The following is a 19,205-nucleotide window of genomic DNA, read 5'->3' on the forward strand; positions in this document are numbered from 1 at the left end:
ATTTATTTATTTATTTCAATGAGAAACTGATCTTAAAAGAAAACTAAACAATCATGATTTCGGGCATAACAGTTGGTTATCACCATAGTGTGATTCAAGGAAACTTTATCAATATCAAGGACTACATAAACCAGTTCTTAGAGAAGTTCGGGGGTAGTACCATATCTGGTAACTATATTGAAGATTCCCAACACACAATGAGCCAGATTCTAAAGGCGTGTGTGTGTGTGTGTGTGTGTGTGTGTGTGTTGAGACAGGATCTTGCTCTGTAGCCAAGACTGGAGTGCAGTGGATCACTGCAGCCTCGATCTCTGGGGCCCAAACAATCCACCCACCTCAGCCTCCCAAGTAACTGGGACTACAGACATGAGGCAATACACTTGGCTACTTTTTTTGTAAAGATGGGGTCTCCCTATGTTGCCCAGGGCTGGTCTCGAACTCCTGGCCTCAGTAATCTTCCCACCTCAGCCTTCCGAAGTGCTGGGATTACAGGCATGAGCCACTTCTCCCGGCCTTAAAGTATGAAGTTTATCCAAAGGACAATGGGACATTGAACCAATGTAAGCAGGCAAGTGGCATAATCAGACTTCCATTTAAGAAAAATTCACTCTGGTTGTCATGTGGCAAGTGGATTGGAGGGACACAGGGCCACAGGCAAAAGCCCAGGGGAAGAGGGCAACAGCTGTGGCTGTGAAAATGGGGAAATATTTAAGAAATTGAACCAATAGAAATTGGCGGATTGATACTTTTGGATCTACATGAAACTTTAGCTTTGAAAACCCCATTGTTCCATTTAGAAGAGAGAAAAGAATACTATCAGGTAACAACTCAGCTTAGCAAAATGGGACAATGCTATTTGACATACACATGATAAAATTTCAAATAGCACTTCAAATTTAGGTGTGAATTCTGAGCAGTTTTCTTAGCACCATGTACCGTACCAGCCTCAGTGAAAACTAGCAGGCTAGGATCAACAAAAGGACCTTGAAGACATATTCCTTCCTCCTACCCCCAACAAGATGGTATGCTCCTCATCTTTATACCCCAGCACCAAGCAGTTTGCTCAACTCATATAACTCGATAAGTGTTAGTTTAGTGGAAATGAAGTGTAATTCAAGATGTGATTAGGTCAAAGGTGTCAAACCTACTGAAACTACCTAGCATAAAAATAGGTCTCCTGTGCTACATTTTACTTAGAGAAGAAATGACAGCAGAAAATTGAACTAATTTTCTGAACGGAAAGATAAAGTAGGGTAACCACTGAAAAGCTGCTGGAAGAAATGCTTAAAAGAAATGTTCAGCAGTGCACCCAGACACTGACGGCTGTGAGATAAAAATAACGGAAAAATAGACACACGAGGAGAGCTGGCTGATTGACTCTAGGAGTGGAGATGGCTCATGAAATGAGAAAGATCCATAAATAGCCAGAGTTCCCACTAATAAGAATAGAATTCATTTGTACACAAGACCAAGGGAAACAGGTTACCTATTTATAGTGGTAATGGCTCTAGGTCGGAAATTACATGGATGATATGTTAGTCCTTTGGTAATCACAACTGTGATCTTATTCCAGTACCCAGGGTTATACTTGATGTAGAGACTTTAACTTGTCCAAAGCCAATTAAATCTCCAGTTCCTACTCTTCCTGGTACAGTGCCTGATGCATGATAGAATCAGGATAGGTAAGGGTAAGTAATATTAAGTGAATGTTCCAATGAAGGAATAAATTTTTCAAAGCATTTAAATGCTCTCTTACTACCTTGATTTCTAGTTCTTCTTAAACATATAAGATGAACTTCCTCCAGTTGGAAGATTACATCCTTCCAGTGGGAAAGGAGGAGCAATATAAGAATTAAACATTGCATTACCTTTCCCAAGGGTACAAGAATCCTAATCCTTTCTTTTTTATGTCTTTGTTCCAAATAGTACATACACACATGTTTATAATCTTTTATTTATTTATTTATTTATTTATTTATTTATTTATTTATTTATTTTGAGACAGAGTCTTGCTCTGTCACCAGGCTGGAGTGCAGTGGTGTGATCTCAGCTCACTGCAACCTCCAGCTCCCAGGTTCAAGCAACTCCCCACAGGTACAGGCCACCAAGCCCAGCTAATTTTTGTATTTTAGTAGAGACAGTGTTTCACCATGTTGGCCAAGATGGTCTGCATATCCTGACCTCGTGATCCACCTGCCTCAGCCTCCCAAAGTGCTGGGGTTACAGGCATGAGCCACCATGCCCGGCTTATAATCTTAAAATGGATTTTTTTCCGATTTAAAAATTTTCATTTTTGTTACTCTGAACTTCAACTTCCTTACTCTATTTTTATAGATCTGCGATGTCCATTTGCATTAAATCTTGACCACAGGACTCCCTTTCAGCATCCTGTAAACAAGTCTTTATATCAACTCCTAGCCAAAGCCTCCTACCGCAACCACATTGATTCTCTTATTTGTTCCTCTTATTTATGTTCCTTGTAATTATTCACATTTCTATTATCAAAAAACACCCATCCATCCACGCCCATTGGATCACACCTTCCTTTTCTCCAAGCTTTAGATGGCAAATATCCTACAATGCATGACTTCTTTTTTATTTATTTATTTATTTTTTGAGACAGTCTCGCTCTGTCGCCCAGGCAGGAGTGCAGTGGCACCATCTCGGCTCACTGCAAGCTCCGCCTCCCGGGTTCACGCCATTCTCCTGCCTCAGCCTCCCGAGTAGCTGGGACTACAGGCACCCGCCACCACACCCGGCTAATTTTTTGTATTTTTAGTAGAGAAAGGGTTTCATCATGTTAGCCAGGATGGTCTTGATCTCCTGACCTCGTGACCCGCCCACCTTGGCCTCCCAAAGTGCTGGGATTACAGGCGTCAGCCACCGCGCCCCAGCCAACTTCTTTTTTTTTTTAAAGAAACACCTTATCCCTTATTGGCCACTCCCCATTCATGATTCAGGCCTGCATGTGTGCTGGAGAGGCCATCCTCCCAGTTGAGTTAATTTTTATATCTGGTGTGAGGTAAAGGCCCAGCATCATTATTTTATTTTATTTTTGATTCAAGCGATCCTTTCGCCTCAGCCTCCCAGGTAGCTGGGACTGCAGATGTGCACCACCATGCTCGGCTAATTTTTGTATTTTTAGTAGAGACGGGGTTTCACTATGTTGGCCAAGCTGGTCTCAACCTCCTGACCTCAAGTGATCCACCCACCTCAGCCTCCCAAAGTGCTAGGATTACAGGCATGAACTATCGCACCCGGCCAATATATAACTTCTTATAATTTGTGTTTTCATTTTTAATTTCTGCAGTCTGGTATTTCAAAGTTTCCTGCATTTTTTTCATATCTAACAAGTTTTCTCCTTAATTAGAATTGCCACCAGAATTAAAGTGTTTTCATTGCTTTTTCAATTTCTGGGATATGACGTTGTTAGCAAGTCAAGCAAAGGATGTATCAGCCGCCCTGCATTTTACTAAGGTGTCCCTTTCAGGAACTGTCTAGTTAACTCAGTTTCTTCATCCCTGTTACCACAAACTCCCTTGACATCTATTTTCTAATTTGCATCAAGAAACCACAGTCCACATTCCAGATATGGCAGAAAGTCTATACTTTATCCTCCCAACATGCCACTTCTGATTCTGCTTTCAGCTCTGCTCCTAAAACTCTGTCCTATACATCCATCATGAGGTCATTAGATTTGCCAAAAGAAGTACACCGTACAATCCCACACCACTCCCCACAGTCCCTTCTATTAGAAATGCCATGTTACTGACATCAACGTCCTAATTTTTCCCTGCGTAAGTTTCCTTGTCTAATAGAATTATATACTTGCTCAATTCACTGATCTATCTTAGGCAAACATATGACTATAAAATTGTTTTAAAAGATACCCATGATTTCAGTGAAATTATTTTTATTTTTTTGAGGGAGAGTCTTGCTGTGTCGCCTAGGCTGGAGTGCAGTGGCGTGATCTCGGCTCATTGCAACCTCCACTTCCCAGGTTCAAGTGATTCTCCTGCCTCAGCCTCCTCAGTAGCTGGGATTACAGGCACACGCCACCACACCCAGCTAATTTTCGTATTTTTAGTAGAAGCGGGGTTTCACCATGTTGGCCAGGCTGGTCTCAAACTCCTGACCTTGTGATCTGCCCGCCTCGGCCTCCCAAAGTGCTGAGATTACAGGCATGAGCCACTGTGCCCAGCCCAATTTCAGTGAAATTATTAACAGAATTTTTCCTATAGAGTTTGCATGAGAGGTTACACCAGTACCATAGCTAGCATCTTCTTAAAATATAATTTATGTACAGTATATTAAAACCATGGTATGCAGCTTAAACTTTAAAAGTAAAAATCTAGAGGTCTTAAATGCTTGGTGACCATAAGACCCTTTAAACCTAGCAACAGGGTCTTTGGTTCTACCGTGGCTAATGAAATTGAGGACAATAAATTGCTGGCCAAACTTGAAATCAACCTATTATTTTACTCATTCATCAAATTGACAATATCTAAAGCCTGGGGTATTCCAAAGGATACTTACAAGAGCACTGCCATCAATAGCCATGTATGATGTCATCTTAGTAGAAACAAAAGCTAGAAGAGAAAAAATACTTTCAGTTAAATGTGAGATTAACGTGTTCAGAAAATCATATCTCTTTGAGTGGGGAGAGAAAATAATTCTATTGTGATTAATCAATTTTACAATAAAAGTAATTCATTAAATAGCCTTTCGGTCAGGCATGGTGACTCATGCCTCTAGTCCCAGAGCTTTGGGAGGCCAAGGCAGGATGATTGCTTGAGGTCAGTAGTTCAAGACCAGCCTGAACAACATAGGTTGACCCTGTCCCTAAAAGAAAAAAAAAAAAAACATAGCCAGTTATAGCGGCACACACCTGTAGTCCCAGCTGCTCAGGAGGCTGATGTGGGAGGATTGCTTGAACCCGGGGGTTCAGGGTTACAGTGAGCTATAATGGCAGCACTGCACTCCAGCCTAAGTGACAGAACAAGATCCTGTCTCTTAAACAATTTTTTTAATGAATAAATAAATAAATAGCTTTTTATTTCAGAACTCAATAAGCCAACTGTTTAAAGTTGAGTTCATAAGATAAGCCAGAATTTCATTTATACATTTGTCAATATTCTTTTCAAGTGTTCAACAAGACATGTACATGATTTAAACACTTAATATTGCTTGCTCTCTCTAATATATATATATATACACACACACACACACACACACATTTTGAGAAGTGGAAATCTTTTCCTCTTCGTGACAAACAACGCAACTAAGATGTGAAAATGTGGCCCATCACTATTTTCCAACTTTGAAAACACAGCTAACTCCCGTGCCTCTGAAGTCCCAAACTTTAATACCAAGATGGGCTCCTTTTGATGTTTGCACTTTGTAGTGGGTTGCCTGAAAAACAAGACACTCTGTGGTTTCAAGAAAAGCAAATGAAATCCTCATGTTTTCAACTTTGACAAGAAAGAAACGTGTTAAAGATCCACAAGCCACTGAAACTCTCCCCAAAGCAGACAGCTTTTCAACTTCTTCCCAGTGACATGACAAGTACACATTCATGACCTGTTTGTTTCTTAAACCAGTGGAGGTTCCCAAATTCTGAGTAATGGGAACTCCTTTTCATATCAAAAATGCTATGTTTATATTATGTAGATATTAATAAGACATTTATTGGTAAAATGTAAAAGAGAGAAACCATAATAAAAAGATTGATAAATTTAATTACTTAATTTTAACTTATTTCTTAAAAAAACACTAAAACCTAAATTTAAAAAATCAAGTCACAAGCTGATAAAAATATCTGAAATATACATTTAATACATAAGAACCATAAAATAGAGTTCTTACATGTCACAAAGAAGATAATAAGCAAACTAATAGAAGAACAAATAAAGGAAAATTGAAAAAATAAAATGCAACTAACTAATGCTTCATCTCATTAGTAATAAAATAAATGCAAAATAAAATATCATGATTCAATTTTTAATCTTCAAGATTGGAAAAAATTAAGTGATGGAAGCCAATTTGGCTGGAGGTGGAGGTGTGTTGAAAAGAATACTCTCACATGTTGGGATATCAAAATGTTACAGGATCTTTGGGTTGTTGCTCTTCTGGCCAGAAACTTCTGTGGCCAGTGGCACCTTTGCCCAAGTTCTTGTCCCGCATCCAGGAATAATGAGGTACACAGACAAGTAGAAGGGAGCAAGATGAAGAGGAGCTTTATTGAGTGTTAGAACAGCTCAGAGAAGACCCATAGTGGGTAGTTCCTCTCCACAAGCAGGTCGTCCCATGGAGTGTTCAGCTTTCAGCAGAGAGGAGGCCCTCAAGTGGGTCGCTCCTCTCTGTAGCTGCTAGTCCCAATGTCTCTGCAGGTCCTGAAGCTCTCAGCAGAGGGTAGCTACTCCCTGCAACTGGTTGTCGGGATATCTGCTCAGCTCTGGCTCATCTTCGGGCTTTTACGGCCTCAGAGGTGAGGAAATGCACACAGATTGGTCCATGGGTGGCCATGGGAGGGCCCAGAAAAGGCACCACAAGTTCCCACTCCAGTTGGTGAGACTGGCAGCCCGGCCCCCAGTCTTCAGGCCCTCCCCAGCCTGAAGGTGAGCCTCACCAGGGACCTCCCCCTTCCGCCCTGGAATCTGTCTGCCTCCTGCTGCTGTCCATGCTGCCTGGGCTTGTGGGGACTTTGCTCCCATCAGAGCAGGCACTGACGGAAGGGAGAAGCCAGGCAGCAAGAGCAGGCACCCCTGAGCCTGCAAGGACAGCAGGGGCCTTCTCAGGCCCCCAAGAGTGCAGTGATGCCTGAGTCTGGGGTGGGTAGGTCCTGACTACTCTTTGGAGTGGGAGGCCTGGGTCTGTAGCTACAGTTTGGGTGGCTGTAGCTGCACCCGGGAGGGCAGGGCTCCTGCCTGCTCCTGGCCCCCCAAGAGCACAGGGAGACTCAGATCTGTAGGTATAGCTTGGGTGGCTGCAGCCCTGCTCAGGAGGGCAGGGGTTCTGCCTGCTCCACTGTGGTTTGGATGGCTGCAGCAGCACCCAGGGAGCTCCATCTCAACTCAGAGTCTTTCTTTTGTATGCACTTTACCTGCTTAATTCCTAACTATCCCTTAAGTCCTCTCTGTCCACACCTATTGCCATCATCCTAGTCCAAGCCATCAGCACCTCCCTCTTGGACCACTGCAAGAATATCCTAGCTGATGTCCCAGCCTTCTCTCAGGCCCAGTGATTTTTTTTCAGTGCACATCTGACTATTTACCTCTTTCCTTAAATCCCTACAATGGTCATTTGTCGTTCAATAAAGATCAAAATTGTGAAAACCTCCTACAAGTGAGGCTTTGCACCATCTGACCACTACCTCATCTCCAGCCCTTCCTTGGGGTGTTTCCATATCTGTTTCTCTCCATCTCCCTTACTCAATGTCTTTTTTTTTTTTTTTTTAAGCCCTCAAACACATTTATTTCCATTTCAGGGGCTTGGTGCATGCTTTTTCTCAACAGTCCCCACCTAGGATGGCTTATACCATCTAATTTTCCCAACTCTCTGACAGAAGGTCACTTCATCAAGAAAACCTTCCCTGATCCTTAGGAGAGATCAATCACCTTTTATAGCCTCTCACATTACCTTATTTTTTATTCATAGAAGTTTTCATCATTGTAGTGAATGATTAATTTTGCAATTGGTTCTTTAACATCTGACTCTCCAGTATAATATATCCTACCTGAAGACAGCCACTGTGTCTAGCCTTGTTCACTTATTTGTTGCTGTGTCCCCAGTCTCTGTATACAGGGGACTGTATATGTCATGCTCTGTATATGTAGTTCAATATATATTTGTTGAGTAAATGAATTAAATATACAAGCAATAAAACCACTCACTATAGATGAGTTTCCATAAAGGAAATTTGTGAATTCCAAGTATTTGTTTAGTAAAATATTGGCATCATGAATATCCCATTAGAAGTCTCCTTCCCAATCTGCAGGATATGGAAATGAGATGGTGTTGATGTCATACTTCCTTTGGTCAAAGAGCAAAAGGGCAGAAATAATACGCAGTCACTGGCATGGGTGGTGGAGGTGGGATGGGAGACAGCTAGGGCTGGATGTCCCTTTGTGGAGTCTGTGTATGAGTGTTTCATTCATAATCTTGAAGTTTCAGTACTTTGTTTCTTTTTTTGTGTCTTTATTTTATTTTATTTTTTTAATTTTAAATAAAAGAAATTGGGACAGGGTCTTGCTTTGTCACCCAGGCTGGTCTCAAACTCCTGGTTTTAAACAATCCTCTTGCCTTGGCATCCTAAAGCATTGTGATTACATGAGTGAGCAACCATGCCTGACCAGTACTTTGTTTCTTGAAGTAGTTGAAATATATGAAATCTAAATTCCACTAAAATGATTCAAGAATAATTTTGGGCAGAAGAACCACCAAAATAAGCTAAGCTCAACTCTTGGTTCTCCTCTTCCAGACAAAGCCCATGGCCATAACCAAGAAGAATTAGGAAAAGAAATGAGGGCTATGGAGACTCATGTACATACTTTTGATTATTTGGACAATTGGAACTGGTTCAGCTATTAACCAAGACACATGGTGTCCATATGTTGATAAGCTAAATAGGTAGCTCCAAGGTTTTGATGAAAATATGTATATAAAGCACACAATAAAAGCAGATTGTGAAAAAAATAATGCTGGCAAAGGTGTTTTGAAAGTAATAATTTTTCAGTATTCACAATCGTTTCTGAGAATATCAGTTTAAGCAAAGCGCCTATAAATAAGAATTGAAGGAAGAAATAATGACTATTTGACATGTCTTTAAAATGAATTTCTGAATTACCACAAATTTAAAAATAGATAAGAACCTAATGACAGGGTAACAAAACACTTTTGTATATCAAGAGGTTTCCAGTTCTTTGCTTTCAACAAAATTAAGGAAAAACCTATTTGAATTGTCTATGGATTATGAAAGTAATTGTTCTGATAAATCACCATGTGATATTTGGCATATCCTTGGAAGGAGTTCAAAAAGTGCTCGATTCCTACATATTTACTTATGTGAAAAATATTTCTAAGTGCTTACATACATAAAAACCAATAATAGGATTAAAATTAGTTCTCAACTCTCTCATTGTAGTAATAAATAATGTTCATTCATGTGTCTGTTACATAATTAGGGGGGAATGTCTCATCTGTCTCATTAAGTACTGCATATTCAATAAAAATATTCATCTGTTTTATTCAATCATTATCAGTCAAAATGGGTAGCATATCATATTAATGTTTGTTAAATTATGTACCAATAATAATTGTAATAATAACTCTGAATAAAATTTTTTGGCTTAAATAATTATGTCACCAAAAAAGTTTTAAATTAATTTTAATTTAAATATGTATTCTTGGCCAGGTACAGTGGCTCACGACTCTAATCCCAGCACATTGGGAGGCCAAGGTGGGCAGATAGCTTGAGATCACGAGTTCAAGACCAGCCTTGGCAACATGGTGAAACCCCATCTCTGCAAAAAATACAAAAATTAGCCGGGTGTGGTGGTGCACACTTGTGGTCCCAGCTACCAGGGAGGCTCAGGTGGGAAGATGGCTTGAGCCCAGGAGGCTGATGTTGCAGTGAGTCACTGCAACTCCAACCTAGGTGACAGAGCCAGACCTTGTTCTCCCACCACACACACACACAAAAACTATTCTTTTAGCTTAAATGTATGATAGAATTATCAATAAAATATTTTCAGGCATAAAAATATATAATAGGACTTGGCACAATGGCTCATACTTGTAATCCCAGCACTTTGGGATGCTGAGGTAGGAGGATCACTTGAGGTCAGGAGTTCAAGAGCAGTCTGGGCAACATAGCAAGACCCTATCTCTACAAAAAAAAAAAAAAAAAAAAAAAAAAAACAAGAAACATCAGCCAGATATGGTGGCAGGCATATGTAGTTGGGAGATTGAGGCAGGAGTATCCCTCCCACCCAGGAGGTCAAAGTTGCTATGATTGTGCCACTGCACTCCAGCCTGGGTGACCGAGTGGGATCCTGTCTCTTAAAGAAAAAAAAAAAAAATCACATAATAGGATAAAAATCCATATGATAGTGGAATAAAAATATGAGTTTCAGGAGAAAAGAAAACAATGTAAAATTTACAAGTCATAAAGATTACTTTAAAAAAAATTATGGGATATACCAACTCTTTATGATATCTATATTGCATAGGTTACTTTTATACAGAAGTGTAACCTTTTTTATCATCAATATTTACAATATGCCAGAAAACACATCTTTTCAACTACATGTATGACAAAAATTTTAGGTGACAATTTGAAGTATAAGGGGCTACATGAGGCTCCCAAGTTCTTTTATGGGTACACAACCAAAAATATATGCTTAAAACTAGGCCGGGTTCAGTGGCTTACATCTGTAATCCCAGCAGTTTGGAAGACTAAGATGGAAGGATAACTTAAGACCAGAAATATGAGACAAGCCTGGGCAACATAGCAAAACCCTCATTTTTACAAAAAAGTTTTAAAAATTAGCAGGGTATGGTGACATGCACCTGTAGTCCCAGCTACTCAGGAGGCTAAGGTGGGAGGATTGCTTGAGCCCAGGAGTTCAAGTCTGCAATGAGCTTTGATTATGCTATTGCACTTCATTCTGAACAACAGAGTGAGATTCTGTCTCTAAAAGAAAACTACTGCACTAAAGTACGTAGATTAGAGTCAAGCAGCTTTAAGTTCAAATCCCAACTCTGCCACTTGTTAAATGTGAAAACTTATGGAAATTGCTTAATGCTCTAACAAATGCCTCCTCTTTGAATAATAATAACCAACTCATAAGGTGTTTGTGAGAATTAAATGAGATATCATATGGGAAGCACACACAGGGCACAGTGCATGCTTAGTAAGTGGTAGCAATTACCTAGAATGGGAGCCATTACCTAGAAGTAGCTTCATTATACAAAACTATTCTTCCTGATGGAATCAGTATACAACTAAAGGGATTGAACAAGTGTGATAACAGGTTTCATCAAATAAAATAGCTTTCACGCTTCAAGGTTGATTAAACTCCCTAGCCAACTCACCAATGACATTTCTGGTGCTTTGTTTCAGAGTTTAAGGGAATGGTTATCTCAATCATATTTAAAACAGTTATCTTCTTTAAAGAACAATTTTTCAACATACTACAACATGAAACATAGCCAAACCAATGAAATCATTAATTGTTTAAGTTGGTTAAATGAAATACAATGCATTCCTGATAAACTCTGCAACTGAAAACTGGAAAGTATGTTTTGTTAGCAAATGAGTAATAAAGTCAATTTCAAAGAAGAGATTTTCCATCACATATATTAATAAAGAATCATTCCATTTTGTTTTAATCACAAATTGCATGCTTCCTAAACCAAGTATGTTCTAGCAATTTTAGAAATTGTTTAGTAAGTTATTTAAGATAGAAATATGGACTCTAATCCTATGGTTTTTTTTTGTTTGTTTGTTTGTTTTTTGTTTTTTTTTTTTTTGAGATGGAGTCTTGCTCTGTGCCCCAGGCTGGAGTGCAGTGGTGCGATCTCGGCTCACTGCAAGCTCCGCCCCTCCGGGTTCACGCCATTCTCCTGCCTCAGCCTCCCGAGTAGATGGGACTACAGGCGCCCGCCACCTCATCTGGCTAATTTTCTTATATTTTTAGTAGAGACGGGGTTTCACCGTGTTAGCCAGGATGGTCTCGATCTCCTGACCTCGTGATCCGCCAAAGTGCTGGGATTACAGGCTTGAGCCACCGCGCCCGGCCTCCTATGTTATTTTAAACCCAGAAAATAAACCAAGAATATCAATCTGCAACAAATGAACTATTTATAAAGAAGGCTAGCATAATTAGTATTTTCTTAAGAATCAAGAAAAAAATTCCACTAAGGGAATTTATTGATTCAACTGATGCAAAAGTAACTGTCTTGGTTATTCCCTAGACTCTTATCATCTATACACTATCATCTTTGGAATCATGCAGCAAAATAAGCACCATGCCTAATGTTTTACATGTTTTTAAAAAGAAGATAATTTATCGTGATTTAGAGACGATTTTCCAGTTGAAATAACATAGGAGCTAGGTTGATTCTCTTTCTCACGGAGCCTTAAGTGAAAACAAAACAGGTCTGAACTAAAATTTTTAAAACCCACAGATTAATTTATCCTTTAAAATTATAGTGCTAGCATTTGCAAGACATCATAGCAGCAAATGCATTTATACGAAGTTCACAAACACAGGCAAACAATGTGCATTATTCTTAATCCAGAAGCCAGAGCTAAGAGGAAACAAAAAATGCTTGTTATCGTCGTGGCGGAAGTCTTGATCATCGACAAGCAGGTAATCCATGTGGCAGCAAACGTCCACACTCTACTGGAGACAAGCACTGTTTGTAAGCGAGCATGTTCTGTTAAACGGTAGTCCGTCACAGCAATGCCATGGAAAACAGAAGAGGACATTCATCTTTGCTCACATATAAAAGCAAAGGACATGAGATGATCCATTCGTTTTGCCAATTAGTAGGAGACTTCACTTGTCAAGGCAAAGCAGGAGAGAAAGAAGCAAATGCACGATGACTTCCCTACCAGCCTGTGTACAGTGACATATGAGGCAGGGGCAGTTCGGGGTTGTGACTTTGTTCAGGAACTTTATGAAGGAGAAAATAGCTTCATCCAAATTATTTTAAGCTTTTTACTTTCTTTTTTTTTTTTTTTTTTTTTTGAGACGGAGTCTCGTTCTGTCGCCCAGGCTGGAATGTAATGGCGCAATCTCGGCTCACTGCAAGCTCCGCCTCCCGGGTTCACGCCATTCTCCTGCCTCAGCCTCCCGAGTAGCTGGGACTACAGGCGCCCGCCACCACGCCCGGTGAATTTTTTGTATTTTTAGTACAGAGGGGGTTTCACCATGTTAGCCAGGATGGTCTCGATTTCCTGACCTCGTGATCCGACCGCCTCAACCTCCCAAAGTGCTGGGATTACAGGCATGAGCCACCGCGCCCGGCTGCTTTTTTCTTTTTAACTTAAGCTCAAAGTGTCATTCTGATTCCAATCCGTTTTCTACTTGCTATAGAATATTCTCATTCTTTCTCTTTCATTTACCTTCCCTTTTTTATTGTCTTTTCTGCTCATTTCATCGCATTTCTTCTCTGCCTTCTCTCCACTTTGATGATGAATTGACAGATGGTTTTAAGAACCACAGCTTTTTTCAAACAGAAAAAATATGATGCTTAAAATTACTTTATTTTTGACACCATAAAAATACTGCAATCCATCATCTGCAGAGACTGGCAGGCCTCTTCCCTGCTTTCGCTTCACAAATTCCCACATAAGCTGTCAGCCCTGACAATCAAGGCTCAGACACACAAAATCCACAAAGCTAAGGGAGATAAAAGACTTTCTTTCAGCCAATAATGTCAATCTGCCCTCTCAGTGGACCATTTTACCATAATAACAAACAGGTGGGAAACTGCAAGAGCTCTCAAACGATTTACCTCTTTTACATCCCGGAAGGGCCTACCAAATGCCAATGGCTATTGGCCATGCCCCTCTTGGAGGGACAAAGCTCCCCTGAGTTGCTGAACTACAGGGGTCTCTTGTCCTTCTGTGGGCCTCCTGAACCTGAAACTTCTAAAATGTGGTCTGCACCTGCAGGGGCCATTAGGCTGGGGCAAGCAGAGACCTGCCGTGGGCTACACCCTGGCCGATCCTCTTCAGAGCACCCAGAGCCCAGCCCTGGCCCACATGCACCCTGTGTTGGCTGCACCCAATCAAGGTTCCCTTCACTAAACCATGGGGTAGACCAGAGGCCCTGAAAAGCACTGGCACTTGTTTCTACAGAGTTGGGTTTGTTCTGTGGTTGTCTTAAGTTCCACGACACCTGCCTGGAGAGCAGTTGTTGTCACTGGTTCTCCAAAACAGGGATAGATGTTCAATGATTCCAATTATTTATATAGGCAGGGGTACCACAACGCATATTTGAACCTACCCCTCAAAGACACACAAACATACACACCCCAGGGGCAGCTCTTGTTCAGTTTTATCAGTGCAGATAAAACACACCATCACACCTGCTTCTCCTACGCCAGCTCCAGATCCAAGGAACCTCTAGGAGCCAGTCACTCTAGGATCCAAGCTAGCTGTGTGCTGAGGTGTGATTCTCAGGGATTGTGACTGAAACTCCAGGAGCCACCTCAAAAGTTTGTACTGTCCTCAAGCTGCTACATCATAGGAGAAAAGGGGCACCAGCTCCCTAATAAGGACACAGGAAGCATTGGTAGCTTCTAGATAAGGTATCAATTATGAGGCCCACTGCAGTCTACCATAGTCTGTTCCATGAGCACAGCCTGGTTCCTTCCAGGTCCCTACTAGGGCATCCCCCAAATAATACCCACAGTTCCTAGTTTGCTTCACTCCAGCCTGTGAGGCAAGAGCTGACACAGTGCTCTAGGATGAGCCAGCTAGGAATAGCAAGTGATGGCCCTTACCTTTCTGCAATTTGAATCTCTCCATTTCTCCACGTGAATACTAACTACATTTTCTGTCTGCAGGAGATGAAATGTTTTTCTACTTGGTGAAATTCAGACAGTGTACATGGCTCTGAGGCAGCCAGTCACTTTATTTCTGCTTTGCCAAACATTATTCCATTCAATGCCCTTTACACCAAAGTGAGCAGCTATACCCCATACAGCAGGGAACTCTGCAACTGAACATTCACTGGCTAGAAGGCAGCCAAGAAAAAAAAAATGATTATAAAAGCTGTCAGCCGCTTGCACCCATTGCTCTAGAGTTGGAGCCAAATCCTCTTCTGTCTGGCTAGATCTTTCCTTAAGAAATATCACTTTAGGGGTTGGACGCGGTGACTCACACCTGTAATCCTAGCGCTTTGGGAGGCCAAGGCGGGTGGATCACTTGAGGTCAGGAGTTTGAAACCAGCCTGACCAACATGGTGAAACCCCGTCTCTACTAAAAATACCAAAAAATTTAGCTGGGTGTGGTGGCAGGTGCCTGTAATCCCAGCTACCCAGGAGGCTGAGGCAGGAGAATCGCTTGAACCTGGGAGTCGGAGGTTGCAGTAAGCCAAGATTGTGCTACTGCACTCCAGCCTGGGCAACAGAGACTCCATCTCAGAAGAAAAGAAAGAAAGAGAGAAAGAGAGAGAGAGAGAGAAAAGGAAAGAAAGAAAGAAAGAGAGAGAGAGAGAAAAGAAAGAAAGAAAGAAAGAAAGAAAGAAAGAAAGAAAGAAAGAAAGAAAGAAAGAAAGAAAGGAAGGAAGGAAGGAAGGAAGGAAGGAAGGAAGGAAGGAAGGAAGGAAGGAAGGAAGGAAGGAAGGAAGGAGAAAAGGAGCAGGGGAGAGAGGAAGGAAGGAAGGGAAAAGAAAAAAGAAAAGAAAAAAGGGAGGGAGGGAAGGAGGGAGGGAAGGAGGGAGGGAGGGAAGGAGGGAGGGAGGGAAGGAGGGAGGGAGGGAAGGAGGGAGGGAGGGAAGGAGGGAGGGAGGGAAGGAGAGAGGGAGGGAGGAAGGAAGGAAAAGAAGGAGGGAGGGAAGAAAAGAAAAGATCATTTTTAGGGGCCTTGTAATTTTGCAAAGGTTGTGCCCAAGGATTACCAGACAAGAGAGACCATAAGGAGTTAAAATACTATATATATCATGGTAAGGGCTGCTTTACCCAGAATAGGGTGACTTTTCTTGGAGGCTCTTATAATGATATTTGGCAGAACTATTGCAAACTGTTTTCAGTCTTCACAGCAACGCTGTAAAGTAACTTACACTTTTACACATGAAGAAACTAATATACAGAGTGGGTAGACTAACTAGTTTACACAACTAGCAAGTTAAAGCCAAATTTAAATTCAGATGTTCAAACTCCAGGTCCAGGGCCCTGTGGTCATCAGCAGTGCTGTCTCAGAATAATCTTTGCCTTTTCAAATTCTCCTTAGAAGCAGGCTTTTTTTTTTTTTTTCAAACAGTAGATCTCATTACATTCTTAGAGAATGAATGAATCTAATAATTCTTACAGACATTGAAGGCAAGACATGCAGTGGGCACGTAATAAATATCTGTTTACTTACATTGGCCCTGCCTCAACTTTAGGACAAGTTAGAATGAGTAAGCTATTTACCAAATTTAGACAATTCAGGGGGACCTAAGGTGGCTAGCAGTGATAATGTGGTTGCCCAAAGGGCTACTCGTGGGATCACAGATCAGCTGCCACTGTGTGGTCTGAAAGGGTCTAATCAGCAGGCAATACAGCTCTCAGAAACAGACACTGACGAGCTGCACGCAGCTCGTTTGGGAATTGTGCATCCTAGGTGAGGCTTCATTCAGAAATTATGAAGGGCTCACATCCTGGTCAGAATCCCACATAGGCAGGCTATGAATTGAAGGCTTAAACCATATCATGCTGGTAACCACACAGGCACAAGGACCTCAATTTTGCATCTGCTGAAAAATCTAGGTTAGCATCTCCAAAACATCTAAAGCAAGAACGAGAGAAGTCACTAAAAGACACCTATTCATTCTTTAGGAAGGACTGAAATTAAAGTCATTCTTAAATACCCACCAACCCAAATTGAAATATTTGTTGACACAATCCACATAAGTGAATGCCTTCAGGAATAGATTCGCTGTCTCTGAAATCATAACATGTATGCAAAGAGACACCTAGTGGAAAAATACCTAAGTACAATATTTACCTTAAGACAAAAGATTAAATTGTCCCGACTCCCTAATTTGATATTCTTTCTATTTAAATAGCGCATTTTTAAAAATCACTAGAATCATAAACTCAGAAATCTAAGTTTTCAAAAAGAAAATTTTCTATTTGTTTCTCCAGGAAGCATTGGCTCTTTTATTGGTTGTTGTTGTTGTTGTTAATTAGACTATCTTACTGTATAAAGTACTGCGAAGTAATACAAAAATTACAGAGCAGACTGTAACTAGCCAGTCACTTCACCTTTCTCTGAACACATGTGGGCTTATTTTTTGTTTCCATCTCTTTATAGACTTTGCCTGTGAGATTTTCCGCTTGTCTTCGGGTTGCTTTTTTCTTGCTTTTAATTAAGTAAAGTCAAAGACTTTTTTTTCCAGCCAGCTTCCTGTGGTCCGCCCAGCTTCCTGTGGTCCACCCACTCTCGTCTCTACATGCTCACTTTCTCACTCGCACCTCACCTACACGCTGTACTGCGCCCACCTCCTCACCTTCCATGCACAGATGCACCTTCCTCTCTCCTTCCTGCCCTAAATACCTTCATTTAACCTCAAAAGTAAAAGTCTGTCATCGCAAAATAGAAGGAATCACCTATTTTTTTTCTTTACTCCATAGTACTAAAATTCAGCTATGACAATTGTTTAGATTATTATTTTTAAACTCCTGTGTAGAAAAAAAAAAGTTTAGATTTGAAATTGATTTTTAATTTAACAGATATGTTTAATTGCAATTTCTATGACCTCACAGGCTCAACTTCATGGGATTTTACATCTGAAAGAGGAACATGTGCTCTAGCAGAAGCCAGATTGATATTCACCAGGTCCAGGTTCCCTGATGCTGCTCTGCTGCAAAGAGCCAAGCGCTGTGGACAGGCCCAGGAGAACGGGATGCCAAGTAGAGAATGGGAATCCAGGAGACGCCAAGGCTCCAGACGTATGGATGCAAAAGTGATCTTGAAAGTAGGGATCCTCCAATCCTAGTCACCCCAGCTAAAGTCACAGGGGTCAAAGATGAACTGCCAAGTCAAGCCAAACCCTCTCCAAATTCCTGTCATGGTCAAAACAAAAAGGTCCTTACTCCACTGTTTTCAATAAGTAAGAAGGTCCTTATTCCTACATCACATATTTGATGGTGACATGTTGAAATCTTTTCCTTTGATATTAGCAATAAGCCAAAGATTCTCATTATCACTTAACAACATTGTCTCAAAAGTACTGGAAAACAATGGTAAAAAAAAATTATGATTAAAAGGCAAAAAAGTCAAGATTGCCAGTATTTTCAGATGATACAGTTTTACATGCAGAAAGAATCTACACATTAACAATTACAATTAAAAAGTGGGCCAGGTGTGGTGGCTCATGCCTGTAATCCCAGCACTTAAAAGGCAAAAAAGTCAAGATTGCCAGTATTTTCAGATGATACAGTTTTACATGCAGAAAGAATCTACACATTAACAATTACAATTAAAAAGTGGGCCAGGTGTGGTGGCTCATGCCTGTAATCCCAGCACTTTGGGAGGCTATGATGTGTGGATCGCTGGAGCTCAGGAGTTTGAGACCAGCCTGGCTAACATGGAGAAACCCTGTCTCTACCAAAAATACAAAAAAAAAAAAAAAAAAAAAAAAAAGCTGGTCATGGTGGTGTGCACCTGAGGTCCCAGCTACTTCGGAGGCTGGGGTGAGGAGATCCCTTGAACCTGGGGGTTGGAGGTTGCAGTGAGCTGAGATCATGCCACCACTCTCCAGCCTGGGTGACAGAGCCAGACCCTGTCTCCAAATTTTAAAGAAGTGGACATAAGAAGGTTGCTAGCTACAAAGCCAATATATTAAAATCAATAACATTTCTACCAGCCACCAACAGTTTGAAGGTAAAATTTCTAAGAAAGTAGCAGTATCATAAAAATTCAAATATGTTAGAATGAATCTAATAAAAAAAGATGTATAAGACTTCAATGAAGAAATCAATTTTTGAAAGAAACTTTAAAAAGGTATAAATAAATGGAAAGATGTGTTCATTCATTGGAAGAGTCAATATTGTGAAGATGACTCTGGCTAGTGCTTTTCCTTTGCCGTTATCTTCATTATTCTGTGGTCATAAGGATATTGTCCTACTTTTCCTTCTACAAATTTTATTGCCTTGTCTTCCTTATTAGATCTACAATATACTTGGAATTGATTTTCTATTATGGTTTCAAATAGGGGTCAAGTTTCATCTTTTAAATTAATAGCCAATTATGTCAGTATCATCTATTGAAAATACTGTCATTTCCCCCACTGGTTCTAACCATAAAGGAAAAGCTGTAAGTTGAAACATATTAGAATTAAGAATTCCCATTCATCAAAAGACAACCTTAGGGACTGAGAAAACAAGCAAATGAATGAGAAGAAATATGTGCCATACATACAACTTGCATGAGGCCATGCATCCAGAATCTATAAAGAACTCCCATGAATCAATAAGGAACAGGC

General features: G+C 40.7%; 1 protein-coding gene across 4 annotated transcripts in view; it reads right to left on the reverse strand.

Moving 5' to 3' along the window:
• IPCEF1 (interaction protein for cytohesin exchange factors 1) overlaps window positions 1-19,205 on the reverse strand; it is a 203,425-nt gene that overhangs the window by 103,149 nt on the left and 81,071 nt on the right. For all 4 annotated transcript variants that reach the window (XM_077998570.1, XM_077998569.1, XM_077998568.1 and 1 more), the window contains 1 exon segment: window positions 4,537-4,589. Coding sequence is in view for 3 of the 4 variants with exons in the window: in XM_077998569.1 (XP_077854695.1) it covers window positions 4,537-4,572 (36 nt within the window). In the remaining variant the exon portion in view is untranslated.

This window comes from Macaca mulatta, chromosome 4, assembly GCF_049350105.2.
Source record: "Macaca mulatta isolate MMU2019108-1 chromosome 4, T2T-MMU8v2.0, whole genome shotgun sequence".
Taxonomy (NCBI): Eukaryota; Metazoa; Chordata; class Mammalia; order Primates; family Cercopithecidae; genus Macaca; species Macaca mulatta.